The sequence below is a fragment of the Hippoglossus hippoglossus genome, chromosome 22 (assembly GCF_009819705.1).
Source record: "Hippoglossus hippoglossus isolate fHipHip1 chromosome 22, fHipHip1.pri, whole genome shotgun sequence".
NCBI lineage: Eukaryota > Metazoa > Chordata > Actinopteri > Pleuronectiformes > Pleuronectidae > Hippoglossus > Hippoglossus hippoglossus.
The window spans coordinates 10608918-10623968 of record NC_047172.1 but is presented as its reverse complement, the minus strand read 5'-3'; the positions used below and the strand labels follow the sequence as shown (position 1 = coordinate 10623968).

The window sequence follows — 15051 nt, the reverse complement described above, 5'->3', positions numbered from 1 at the left end:
ATTGCAGTGAAACAATTACACAGATTTGATGCTCATGCACACGTACAAAGAAGACCTCATCCTTATTAATCAGTCTGCTTGAGTTTGTTTCAAAACATGCTCCGGCACAGGTCGACAATTAGCAGCGTTTTCTTTGTGCTCGGATCGGTTGACAGATCGACCGGCAGCGACAGCCGCACTAATTTTCTAACGATGCTCTCCTGCAGACACTGAGGCATTTTGATAACAGTTGCTATGAAGACGCTACGTGGCAGAATCAGCTACATTTACTGTCTGCAAACAGTGTGAAATCACATATGAATTTCAGCTTTTTCAATGAGAAGAAACCCTGGAATCTGAGTATAACTAAACAAATGTAGGAGGAAAGGAGAATCCACAAGCAGACAATGACGCAACTTTATAAAATGTGTAAAATAAATGAATCATAACTCAGCGGAAGTTTCTTTTTTTGATAAGGTTGATGTATAAACAGTGAATCTAATGTCAACTATAAGCAGTAAAGTGCTTTCTTTGCTTTGCACTTTAAACAACTCGAGCACAATCTAATTCCTTTTCTAACATGAAAATATGTGAACAATCCATTTGAAAATGCAAACCCTCCAACTGTCCTCCTTTCATTCTTATCAAACTACTTTGTATTTGTCTTCCACTACTATTTGTTTGACATCAGTTCCTGATCTGCGGCTCACCACTCGTCAGCCTCGCACACTTTACATCTAGGTCATTACAGCCTGACCTACTTCCAGCTTCCTGGAATTATGTAACAGTTCAGAGAAGCGTTACATAATCGCAGGAGGAGGCATGCCTGCCATGTCTCTCCTCAAGGCCGAGCGGCGGCACAATGAAGAACACGGCACGGTTTTGAACTCTCCTCCACACACAAAATGACCTTAAAATGAGGACACGTGTGTTTGTGTAAGATTAAAAAAATTAAATTTGGGCTTTAATTTAGCAACTTGATTTTTTTTTTTTTCTTTTATTCCCTCTGAGGTTTTTGGAGGAAAAGGTCAGAGCGTCTCTCGGCAAATACAGGTCGAGCAAGTATAAGCTGTGCTTGATATGGCGCAGATGAATATGGGACATAGGGGCATAAACGGCTCTAAATCGGCACTGGATGGAGAATTAATGTTCATCAAACCATGACTTAAAATAAGTTTCAGTTTTTTAGCAGGATTGTGGATTTGTCAAATTCAGGAAAAAGACAATGAAGGAGAAGACAAATTTGTTTAGTGTACTTCTCTTTTCAGATGAAAATCAACAGGCTTTAAAAAATACTGAAATAAAGAAAAGAAAAAGACCAAAGCAGACTTGCTTATCTATTAAAAAATAACAAGGGCTTTTGCCTGGAAATGTTGAATGATAAACATGATAATTTTAAACCATTTACCTTGTATACAAAAGTCTGTTTTGGTGATGTGTATTATTTCATCTTTATATTTTTCTCTTCTCTTTTAGTATTTCATCTTCATTCCTTCGGGTCTCTTTGTTTACCTACCTTCGGTATTTCCTATTTGCAATTTTATGAGACTTACAATAGCATTTCCTCAGTTCCTGTTATTGATTTGCTCCGTGCTGCCATGAGGGTGGGTGGAGGGGTGCGGACAAGAGATATATTGTTGTTATTGCTTTTATTCTGGAAAGTGCTTTGTGTTACATTGTTTGTATGGAAAGTACTGTTCTGTACTAAGCTTAAGCTGTGCGTACGAAGGTTTGACGCACAAATCTGGGATTCATTAATATGTTCTTACCTAAATTTGTTAGCAGAGTATGAACAAATTTAGATCCTTCTCAGACCATGCGTATGAACAAATGATGAAGGACTGGCTGTCCTGGAAAATGTAAACACACCTTTTAACCCTTTTAACTAGATGAATAATATATTAAAACTCTACTAAAATATTTGATAAACAAGGATTTTGTTTACTAATGCTATCTAACTATACCAGTTGAGATAGTGTACTTAGTTTACAATAGAGTATATGAGAATGTTGATATTGTGTGTGCGTGTGCGTGTGTTCGTCTCCGTCCCTCTTCACACACAAACTGATAATCACATGTATTTAGTTATTCATCGATGATCACTTTAACCCTGATTTCCTGACTGTGCCCGTCACGTCTCGTGTTGTGTAGCAGGTTTAAACATGTGTCTCATAAACTCGGGAGCGAATCAAACAAACACAAAGTAACCGTCAGTCCTGTACGTGTCCTAATAACTTGTGATCAGTGTTTATTGTTAAAGTGTAAAGTGAGCGCATGTCAGAGGAGGAGTGAGGAGGAAACAGACTCCGACAGAGACTCTGACACAGACCGGTCCTTTAATGTGCGTCTGTCTGATCCTGGAGCAGTGGTGTTACACGATTATTCGGTGGAGTCCACGTCAACATGTCCACAGCTCTAGTGATAAGCGCTGTGCAGGACACAGAATTCCCCCCCTCAGTTATTGCAACCCAGGTTTATTTTTTTTAAACACTGTCACACTGGAGGACACGCTACAGAAAAATGTGTCTTTTGTGGCGCCGACACAATTACTTCAATTTCCGCTGTGGAATTCTACTGTTTTTTACTTTTTCTCTCTCATAACTTCAACTTCTCTGTTCAGCACACTGCTCCCTTCATGGCAAACGGATGTCCTTGGATGAACGGATGTGACAGTATGTTAATTGCAGAGAGTGGACACGCGCCTATCGATTGAGAATGATTCTGATTCGCAAACATACGCAGAGTGGTGACTACAAAACCAGCTGGTGCGCACGTATCATGACACCGGTGGTAATTTTGCACACGCACTTATTTTATGCCGATGTAAGAACATTTCTCAACTAAGACTGCCCTCCTTGCTCTCTCTGAGAAACTCCACACTGCTAGAGCAGCCTCTCTCTCCTCTGTCCTCATCCTTCTAGACCTTTCTGCTGCATTTGACACAGTGAACCACCAGATCCTTATTTCCTCCCTTCAGGATCTGGGTGTCTCAGACTCTGCTCTCTTCCTGCTCTCATCCTACCTCAATGGCCGCACTTACTGGGTAACTTGGAGAGGATCTGTGTCCGAACCTTGTCCTCTCACTACTGGGGTCCCTCAAGGTTCCGTCCTGGGTCCCCTCCTCTTCTCTCTGTACACCAACTCTTTCGGCTCTGTCATTCACTCACATGACTTTTCCTACCACAGCTATGCTGATGACACCCAACTAATCCTCTCTTTTCCCCAATCTGAAACACAGGTAGCCGCACAAATCTCAGCCTGTCTGAAGGACATCTCTCAGTGGATGTCTACACACCACCTGAAAATCAACCTTGACAAGACCGAACTACTTTTCCTTCCAGGGAAAGGCTCTCCCACCCATGATCTGACTATCACCATTGAAAACTCCATGGTAGCCCCCGATTGACGTCAGGACAGCAGTATATATATATATATATATATATATATACACAGTAGCAATTATATGGCACTTATAGCACTTTGTAGTTTGGCTTTCTTGAATCAAATTGTACTTCTGGGTTTGTACCCTCATGGTTGAATCCACTTATTGTAAGTCGCTTTGGATAAAAGCTTCTGCTAAATGAAATGTAATTTCTGCGCACATGTAAGTGAATAATGCCATGTGAGGAAATAAGTAAATAATAAAGTTTCTATTGCAGATCCGGATCCATGTATTTCAGATATGCTTCAGTTAAGCTGTAAATTCAAATTTATTTCCAAATAATAAATTCCAACAAAAATAAGATATTTCATGGGAGGAACCATATAACGTTGAGATGATTTTTCTTTTCTTTTTTTACAGGAAAAGAGGTCAGCTGAACATGGTAAATGTGACATATGTCAACAAACACATTCAGCATTAATGAGGAATACATTTTCCATAAATGAGTTTCTTTCCTTGAAATCTAACTACAAGTCTTAAATAGTGAACAGGACTAACTGTATTAAAATTAAAATAAAGTATAAAAACGGTCAGAATATTTTTTTCAATAATTTAGCCAAAACTACTTCATTGTTATTTTCATGAAACTTACAAGAAATATTTAGGAAATAATTGGCATGTAAAATAAATTAAAACCAAGATTATCTTTTAAATATAACTTTCGAAATTATGCTCAAACTACAGCTCACTTTAAATAGAAAAATCTTGAAAGAACAGAATATTTAAAAAACATTTAGTAATTTATATATTTAAACTAATTAAATTATTTATATATTTAAACACTTTATAAACACTTTATATATGAAATATTATTAATATATATTTAGAAGCGTAGAGGTGGAGGTACAAGGATAATTTATTGTATATGTCAAATAAAGCTAGAGTGCAAAACTTGAATAGAAAAACTGCACCTGAACAACTGCAGATTGAAAATATTATTCTCATCATCCCGCTGCCATAAAACAAGCCGGGCCCCTGCAGCGCGGCTGCCTAACGCCTCAGGTTTATGTACGTGTGTGTTCTACAGCAAATTGTTTTTTTTACTTTTGGACACTGAGTAATGTTGTTTTTTCCATGTACAATTCGATTTTTGAAACGTTGCACGGTTTGGTTCACTGGTATATTCATGACCTGAATTAATCCACAGAGGCATGTGAGACGTTGGCTGTCATCTCGCCCTCTAATCCTGTTTTGTTTTTGAAGGTGGGCTAATTCTCTTCTTTCCCTTGTATGGTCGGACCCACAGTGGAAAAAAAATTGTAATAAGAACTCACTTGAAAGTTCAGCCAATCGTCAGTTTTACCATAATCTCAGACCCAATTTCGAGGATTTAGACGAATTCAAGGGTCTTACTGATGAAAATCTCGTGAAGGAGCAGATGGTGAGACAAGGGGGCCTTGTGGTCAGATATTATTAAACCGCACCATAGCAACAGCGTTGTTGCACTGCTGTGACTTCCATAGATCTGATAACCTTGCTAATATAACAACTCCACACAAACAACCACAAAAAACAAGATGGCTAAGACCATGAACCGGGCTGCTATTAGGTAAGCAGATAGAAAAAAAACTGATGGAAACAAGATGAAAAAGAGACGAAAGAAGAAGAAGAAAAACTAGTTAACGTCTCTATAAAAGTAAAGTTTGCATCGAAAATGATCATTAATACGATGCAAAAAGATAAAGAGTTATTTGTTAAACCGAGTTTAGGAGGAAACTAGAGGAGGATCCGCTTGGAAGCACACTACTGAATTTTACCAAAACCACAATTCCGCCATAGAGCCTGTTTTTCCTGCAAGGAATTTGCCTTCCAGGTCAAAATGATGAATGTAATAACTAAACACAAACCACAATCATATTTTCACATGCACCTCAGCTGACTCCTTTTAGCTGAGTGACTTTATTAGGTTTGGTTCTCCCTTGCATAAACATAAGTACTCTCTTTCTTTTGCAAAACCAAGTGAGAGATTTTGGAAGATGTTGGAAGCCTTTTCTTTATCAAACCATTTGGCAAACACCAAAGAACTTTGGTGAACTGATCTACACCCTTAAGAAGTGGTTACACTGTCATCTGGTTAACTTATTAACCTGATGACGCACTCCGGGCTTAACTTCTGATATTTCTTCCTTCATGTCACACAGTCCACTCACTTCTGCCTCGATGCTTAGTAACACAAAACAGTGGGATCACACATTAACTAGCGGCTCCACTGCTCACCTCGTTCTCCTCTTTCATGCCGTCTACGAGCTCCATCACCTGGATGAAGTGGCGGCAGCGGAGGGAGTGATCGACCACGTGGGTGGGCAACTCTTTGTGCTGCCAGTGTCTCCATTCCCACAAACACAGCTCTCTGGACGGGGCGCCACCTTTGCCACGTTCCTCCTTCGGGACATAAAATCACATACAAATAGAAGGTGTTAGAGAAATAGCAGTGTTATTCTCAAGCTATAATGGATGACACACAGACGGGATGATGGCAGGGTTCCTGTACATATTCTATTTTTAAACTCCTGACATTTCCATATGTAATTTTCCCTGATGTAATGGCAAATTCAGGGGCGGCCTCCACACACTGCTGAAAACTGGAACCACAGTATGATTGATTTAGGGATGCTTCATACAAAGGGTGCAAACAAACGCCTATCCATTTTCCAGAAATCTCTGTCTCTGGCTCACATATCTCAAGAACCATTCATCTTACCGGCTTCACACTTGGCATCTGTATTGTTTAGGGCCCAAGGAAGTGCAGTGTTGAATTTGTTGAGATTTGGACACTCGATATGTTCAATATATTTGAATAAACAGGCAACCAGCGCTCTGTAGAAGTGACGGCTAGGCCTCAACGTGAGTGACATTGTCGATTAAGACAACTGTATTTTCACGGCGAAAATTTTTTGTCCAGCTCAGCGTTCTGCGAACAGGGTCGAGCTTCACCAAATTTTGAATCAACAGCTTCTTTGTGGAGACGTTGTGGTGCAGACTCCTTCACCACAGGCCAGGCAAACAGCCGATTCCAGACAGGCAGGTTTAGAACAGGCACTGTTTTAGTAAAAAGTAATTCTGATCTTATCTAAAGTTAACCGCTCTTACTCATGTTTGTTTTGCAAAGCTGGTTTGTATTTGACCTTGTTCTTCCTTGCCAGTGTATTTTTTGCTTTGCTTCTATTGCTGCCCAGGTTTGTCTTCTGCTTATATATTTCCTTGTTTTGTTTTTGCTTAATTCATATCATCAACTGTTTTAAACATGGAACATCAGATGACAATTCGCCTCTTGGCTAACTCCGGTAACCTGTTCAAAATAGTTACTATTTTTCAGTGTCCGTTTGTAATTTTGACTATTGGCCAATTGTGAGAATTGTCAAAATGGCAACAAGTGGTAACCTCAAATATTAGTTAGTGTTTGTATACTAAGAAAAAAGTTAATTTCACTGTTTAATTTTTAAACGTTCTTGTACAAAAACATAATTCGTCTGCTTTATTTTCATCTACATTGTCCTCCCTACCTAAAAGACAGAAAGAAACAAACAGAAATTCAAAGAGAAAGACAACCTGAGGAGGTAGATCACTGGGTATGGACACGAAGTGTGACTGCTTCAGGGTTGGATGAGCTTCACCATCCTGCAGCCTCATGGTGGACGCCCACAGGGAATATTCTGCACTGCTCAGAAACCCGTCAGATGTTGCCCTGCTCTGTTGAACTAGAATATTGGACACACACAAACTCAGACACCAGTTTTTCTCTATCCCCATTCTGAATAATCAAAATACTGTGCACTCCTGCCTTGCTGCTTACATAAGTTCCGAGGGTGGATGAGGGAGGTCCGGCTGTCACAGTGGGACCGTCGACCCCCGACAGACGCCCTGCTGCTCTCCTTGTGGTCAAACTGGCCACAGGTAATGTGCATCTTGTGCAGGGTGGGGTGCACTCCGTCTGGCAGCATGCGGGGACTGTTGGGATACATGTGAAACCCACTGTGGTTGCCAGTGATTGACTTGTGCACACTGCGCTTGTTGCTCTGGCTCTGGTTGTACGTCTGAGGGAAAGAAAAGTTCAAATTTAGGTCGTTTTGTGGAATTGTTTGTGAGACGGGAAAATTCCATTCAAATTGAATTCAAGGATCACATGTTTTTTTGTTTTGTTAAAACACTCACTCTCTCCTCGCGTCCTTCAGCCACGATGACAACGATGCGTCCCTGCCGCTTACGGCCAGTACGTCCCATTCGCTGCACAAGGCGAATGGGACTCTTCTGCGCATCGAAGCAAACGATGAGGTCCACCTCTCCGATGTCCAGCCCCTCTTCCCCCACGCAGGTCGACACCAGCGTGTTGAAGCCTCCCTGACGGAACCTGTGCACCACCTAAAACACGTGACAATATATACAAAGATATAAATACAGAGGCCCTTTTAATAACGCATTACGTGTCTGGTCTATTTTAAATATATGAAGTGTGTGCAGCAGTCAGCAGGACACTTTGTACATTTACATTATGAGCACCATTCCTGCATTATTTAGTCAGAGGAGGTTGTACATACTGTCTGTATGGAGAATCTATATCTATATATATATATATTTTTTTTAAAAGTTTCATAACCAACTGAGCTGGCTAAAATTACAAATCACGATTATTAATTTCTACTGCCCACAAATTATATATATATAATTTAAACTAGAAGAAGCCTCAAGTATTTCAATTCTTTATTCACTTTTATGGGTTTTTGACACTTTATACTTCATATTAAGTTTATTTAGGTCATTCATGTGTTTCATTAAAGAATTTAGGTTAAGAAACTCTAAAGCTACATCCACATTACTACCTTTCATTTGAAAAAGCATCAACTCAGCTACAGATACGCCTGAGGTCCACACTACTCCGGAGTTTAAGAACCGATAAGACGGAGAAGTTTGGAAACGCTGCTGGCTCCTTTTAGTTTGAAAACTATGAGGCTGCATTTTAGTCCGGACAGGCAGAAACTGAGATGTATGGAAACGATGATGTAGATGCTCACAACCACTTGCTGATTGGGTCTTTTTGTCACGACGTAGACTTCGCTGGTTTGTCAGGCTCCCAACACATGACCCCCTTCTGACAGAACGTTTTCAGGTGTGTTACTATGGACGGGGATTAAAACTGATATGGAGTAAATGTAGTAGTATGGATGTAGCCTCAGTGCTGGAAAGGTTATGCTGCTACAGTTAAAACCAATTCAAAAACGCTGACACATCACTTTTGCCGTTTTGGGACCACAGTATGCCGTACCTCCAGCTGCTCCTTCTGGGTGAAGCCTTTGACCCCCTTCCCAGCAGAGGCCTGGCCCATAAAGGTCATGACCCTGATCATCGGAGCCTGGCGGTTCAACATGTCGGCGATCTCCTGCACGCTTTCCCGGAAAGATGAGAAGATCATCACCCGCGTGCTCTCCGCCCCAAGAGCTGAACCGGGACAATAATGACACAGAAACAGAAACGGCTGATTTGTTACGGTGCTTGAACTCATAATATGCCAGTTTGATTCAGATGCTGGAATTATTGGTTTGTGAACCTCTACAGTTTTATAAAACTCTAAGTGAACACACTTTTATTAAAATTTGTTTTGGTTTTTGCTTAGGATACAAATGAGGTTGAATTTCTCCACAAAAATTACTCTATTGTGGATATTTTCACTGCTTGTGCTTATTTAGAAGGACTCTGGACAAGGGGTTTGCACATATCTGAGGATTTGAAGAATTGTATGGACAACACAGTGCTGTATATTTACCAGGAACAAAAACATAAAACCCCAACTTTGCATCTATAATTCATAAGAATAGGATTAAAATACTTCAGTCCAACGCTAGATGCTTTTTCTTTGCTGTATTCAGGGGATGAATAGAATTACAAATTCAGACTTCACTCAGAACAATCGTTCCGTACATGAGTCACAGCATACGACTGCTATAACAAGTAAATTACCATCATTGTGTGCCGAGCTCTCAGCCCACTGTCGGAAATGCTGCAGCACCACCCCTTCCAGTTTCTCCAGTTTGGGGTGACTATAAATGAACGGCTCATCTGGACCTAGAAATATTAATCATAGAGGATGTTATTCATAAAGAGGAAGTGTCTTCATAGATAAACTTTAGAGCAACTTGTAAATTGAATCATTTTGCTTTCAGATTGGGAGAAACGTGGCATTATGATTAAAGCAACAACAACACAGGCTAATCCATTAAGGAAAGTTCAAAAATATGAGAGATAGGATATGAATAAGTGCTCAGGTACCAGCAGACGGCTTCACAAACATATCTTTCATCTCATGGTAGAGGTCCATGAAGGTGGGGGTCCTCTGCAGCTCATTCCTCGCCCTGGACATCTCTGAAACAAGCATCGCAAACATGTGTTACAAATCATACACTGTATATTATTGTGTACGAATGCTTCTGGTGGCAAGGATAAAAAAGTTAGGGTTTTGAAAAACTTTGGTGGAAATCTGTTACAGTGTAAGTAACACGTTCTCCTTAAAAAGAGCAAGATATGACACCAGAGGTTAATTCACCAACCTCTGGATCCGTCTATGATTCCCTGGATGTAAAAGAAGAGCGATCGCAGGCCCATCTGCATCAGCAGCTCGTATCCGTGGTACAAGCTGATGCAGAGGGCAAAGTCGCCCTCCAGCATCCCCTGCTGTGGACCCTGTGGAGAGCAAGAGGTCAGGGGAGTCCATGTCACCGCTGTGAGGCCGAGGTTAAAAATGTGCCGAACAAGCTGGAGAAATAAACTATTCAAGTTATAGGAGCTGTGCATGTATCAGCTGTAACAATAACATCCTTTATCCTGTTTCTACTGTATTTAAAAATGCAGTCAAATTTAAATTTCCATTTGCAATTGAGATGATATATAATATTTAAATGATGGTATCACCTAATGTAAGTTAAATAAAATCTGTCATTCATATTTAAAACAGCCTACCAGTGCTACTTAATACACAGTTTGTCACATTAACACTGGCCAATCATAAAGCAGCCACAGGTCCGTGCCTTGAGTTGCGGGGGTGGGTTTTTGCGGAACTGGTCTCTGGCGAGGATGAGCTGGTATTTGCTGAGAGTCCTCAGGTCCTTGTGAGCCATCACCCGGTTCTGCACCAGACGAGACATGAATTTCTCCAGCACCTGTCAGGAAGAGCAACACACATACACACACAAACACACACAGAGACACACACACAAACACAGGTAAGTAATTGGCCATTTCCTGTGGACAATTACTTAAGGGGTAATGCATCAGATGGAGCAGCTAGCACCTTACTACATAAGACTGAAACAGTGCACACACACACACACACACACACACACACACACACACACACACACACACACACACACACACACACACACACACACACACACACACACACACACACACACACACACACACACACACACACACACACACACAGGTGTTCCTTTCTTAGTAAAGAGACCAGGACAGACTAGGACAGACTTGAATAGACGTCTTACTTCAGCCAGAGACACAGAATAACGCTATTATGTGTTGGATTCTTTCTTTTTTTTATTTTCCTTTCCCTGTCCTTGTTTCCTAATAATTGCAGCAGAGATGGAAGCAGTTTATCAAACAGGCAATTTTGGCAATATCTATTCATCCTCAGCACCACAGATAATGGGAGGACGGGTCATTACAATTTCAATTTGGGGCCATGTGGAAGTGCTGCTCTATAAGTAGAGAGAATAAAAGGCTGCTCTGAAAAAAGAATGAAGCTGACAGGCTATTTGGTTGTTTTGATTTGTAAATGGTGATCGTGTTATGAAATGGACTCAAAACTTAATTATGGTATGATCTGCAAAGTAGGCTAAAGGATGTTAGCCGCGATTCAGACAAAACTGACCGAGTAACAGGACAAAGACAGAGTTGAAGAAGAAGGAGACGAACGATGAGGTGGAGGAGAAGAAGAGGAATAAGAAGAACGAAGAAGAAGACAGAGAAGAAGAAGAAATGAGAGAAGAATGAGAAGAAAGAGAAGAAAGGGGAGAAGAGGAACAAGACAAAGATCTCATACAAGTTAGAAATTGTCTATATAGCCATTGTAAATAGAAATGAGTAATTTGAGTGAAAAGTTGTTGACATTTTTTATCAGTAATGATAAAAGGCGCCGTTATCCTGTTTGTCACAACACATTTCTTGCAGTTAACCACCTTCACAATCACCAGTGGAACAGCAAATGACAATAATCAATTGTAGAATCTGATTTTAAAATATATTGTGCGGAGTGTGTTTCTCCAAGGTGAAATGGGAGTTTGCCTCACAGAGCTTATGAAGACAAGAGCCAGGAGTTATATAACAACGTTTAATTCCACTGACCTTTCAGAAAACATCAACAGCTATATCACCTAGCCCTAAATGTTCTGCCTAGCTCAGCCCTTCATTACACATGATATGGTTTAAGCCTGAAGACAGATCGCTTGAGGCGATTGCCAGAGGAGATATATTGAATAAGTGAGGAACTGACTAAAGCTTATAAATTCTACAAGAATAATGTCATTATTCAAAATATTTCAAGGTTTTTTTCATTCAAACTTTTTTCAATGGAGTACCTTCACTAACTTAAATAGCACAGCAAAGCTTTTAGAATATGAACAGAAAAAGAGGATTCTTTGACTAAATGGGGAGTTTTTTAAATTAAATATCTAATATGAATCAATATGTTACTGACAGAGAAATTGTGACCTTGTAAAGAACCTGCAATAGATAATTTGACAAAATGGATATTGGAAAACCAAGAGCTATAACGAGTAATACTTTCAATAGGCATGTAAGCTGAGCTGCGTATGTGACCTGTATTTTTGTTTTCTCTCAATCCATGTTTTAATTTTATCTTGTAGTTAAATAATATTTTTCTATTGTTATTATTCCATCTCTTTGTGGGCCAATTAAAACACCTCAGTTACGTGATGTATCAGTCATAAGCTGTTTTCAGACATGAACTCTACAAAAAGGCCGGACATTTTCTGGAGTTTGCCTTGCACATATACAGAATGCAGCATGAGACGTGTTCACAACCACAGGAAGGAGTGGGGTCTGGGTTGGGCACGCAGTGGCGTCTGGGTTGGGCACGCAGGAGGCAGAACACGATGTATAAATTCCCCTGTTGTTTTTGTTTCCACAAACACTGCCGTCGTTCCTTATCACCAAAGATTCCTTGTGTTTCCAAGTTCTTTTCCGTTTTGCATCCGTTGTGTGTTAAAAAACGTCTTCAACTCGCTCACTCGGACATTTTACTACAGGGCTGGTAGGAAAAGTTCTGACTGACTTTCTGAATTTGAATTCTCACAAACAGCCCGTTTGGGAAAATCATGGTAAAATGTCCGGACTTCAGCGTCTGAAAGCAAATACAGTTGTGACAGGCAAAGTGCAGGTTTTGTGTAGCTCCGAGCAGATGGGCCGGGAAATATTGAAGGCTTCTGTAAAAAATGGCCACAGACAACTATCAGAAAAAGGAGGATGACTCAAAATTAAACCAAACTATATATTGAAATAGCTGTTTACGTTCTGTTACGTTTGATAGTGGTTACGTTTGAGTGGGATGGCTGAGATGGAAAAATGAAGCTTGAGGTGTAAATTAAAACCTGTGACGCAACAAGCACATGCACCTCAAACCTGTTCCACATTCCCTGCTGCTGAAAGGAAACGTTTATCTCACAGCCTCTTCATCACGGAATCAATGTGATAAATTACCTCCTCTGCAAAATGATGACCTGAATCTAAATAAGCATGGACTGAAACAATGATGATTTCACACATGAACACGGCAGGTTTAATGTCTTAAACTATGTGCTCATCCTATTTCTCTTAAATACTTCCTCACTGGCAGCCTGGTACTAGAGACACCAATGTAATGTGGGTAATTTATCCTTCGTCCAACACTTTGGTTCAGACTGAACTACTTGATGAATTGCAATGAAATCTGGAGACGAAATAGAGCGGAACAGCGACCAGCCTCTTTAAATTTCCCATTTATTTTTTCCTTTGACATTTCAGAAAAACAAAAAAATAAGTGTTTAAAGCCTGGAACCAGACCGACCAGCTACGAGATGAATTGTGACCATAAAACATTTGATTTGAGGCAAAATATTAGAAAGCGAAAAAAGGGCAAATGTATCAGATCCAGTAAATTATTGTGACAGATCCTTTTCTAACGACTTCCAGCACACATCTTCTTGGGTCTGCCGATCGTAGCCAACATGAATTTCGTGGTTGTGGTTAACATTTCCGTAGTGAGAGAAGAAAAAAACTAAACATTACAATTCAACAAAAACCAAGTAACCCTCATCCCTCTCTCGCTAGTTAATTGACAGGTGGTGCACAATGCGGGAACGTGTGTACAGCACTCCGCTCAGGGCCAGATTATAAGATTATACACAACCAGATTAGTGGGGTCGCGGTTTTTGCCTAATTGGAATGAAATGACAAAATGTGCAGACCCAAAACTGTGCACTGCTACAACTACAATTTCCTTCTGTACTTGTATTAACTTGTTTCTGACACTTTGATTGACACCTGTCGAATACATTGATCACGTCCAGGGGAGCTTTTGTACTTCTTCTTGCTTGTGAATCATTGGCTTTTGTCTACCAGTACTTTCTAAATGAGTATTTCTTACCAGTGAATAATCTGTTTATAAACCTTAGTAATAATCACTATTTATACTTCATAATTTAAGATAATACCAAGTTATTCTTGAGGGGGATTCCAAAAAAACATCCCCCCTGTAAAGAACGCCCTAGTGCTGCACAGAGGGACTGATGGCGTCTCCTTCACAGTTAAGAATTACAGAAGCCTGTGTCTGAGTGGTACAGCTAACCTGGTTTTCTTATGTGGGGAGAAAAAAACACTTTCAAATACTACAGGGATAGAGGCTATCATTTTTTATTTGTCAACACTAATGATGGTAATGTAAAAATTATGATAATATACTGTTCCACGAATAAGGTGAGGTATGATGTGGGTTGGGAATGAAGGAGAGGAGAGGAGAGGAGAGGAGAGGAGAGGAGAGGAGAGATGGCAACATCGTCGACTTGAGCATGCTCAGCAGGGGCCAGCAGCTGATTGGTTGAGGGGCATGGAGCCAAGTGACGTGGTGAATCAGTGAAAAAGCTTGTAGGCAGCTATTAATAACTGAAAGTACACTAAGCTGAACTCTCCCTCCTGTATGTCAACAATACAGAGGACTTAATGGTGCATGTGTGCACATGCGCATGTGTCTGTGGTGGGGGGGTCAAGCTTGCCTAGCCATCAGTGGCACTTGAGGATACATGTAAGGGCAGAAAAGCAGGTTGCTTTGCTCAAATGAAGGGTCTCATTTCGAATCTCAAATCTTATCACGTTAAATCATGTGATAAAACTATTGCAGCTGCAAGGATGCTGCAGTGAATGAAAATGGAATCCCTGTCTGTCTGTGTGGATTTACAGGGAATAGACATGAAGACAAAGACGACCCCCGGGTGATGTAGGTGGATAGATACATCCATGCAGGGGGCCCTTAGGTCCACCTCCCTGGAGAGTATTGCCGAGTATGTGTTTTTATGCATACAATGTGTGCATACATGGGAGACTCCCACACACACACACTCACAAAC

At 40.5% G+C, this 15051-nt stretch overlaps 1 protein-coding gene across 2 annotated transcripts in view; it reads right to left on the bottom strand.

The window, feature by feature from the left end:
- fancm (FA complementation group M) overlaps positions 1-15051 on the bottom strand; it is a 44686-nt gene that overhangs the window by 11381 nt on the left and 18254 nt on the right. For both annotated transcript variants that reach the window (XM_034576341.1, XM_034576342.1), the window contains exons 5-13: positions 10438-10569; positions 9961-10093; positions 9683-9775; positions 9374-9478; positions 8682-8854; positions 7574-7780; positions 7215-7455; positions 6971-7119; positions 5639-5803 (exon numbers count right to left, since the gene is read on the bottom strand). In XM_034576341.1, the coding sequence (XP_034432232.1) occupies positions 5639-5803; positions 6971-7119; positions 7215-7455; positions 7574-7780; positions 8682-8854; positions 9374-9478; positions 9683-9775; positions 9961-10093; positions 10438-10569 (1398 nt within the window). The remainder of the gene's footprint in view (positions 1-5638; positions 5804-6970; positions 7120-7214; positions 7456-7573; positions 7781-8681; positions 8855-9373; positions 9479-9682; positions 9776-9960; positions 10094-10437; positions 10570-15051) is intronic.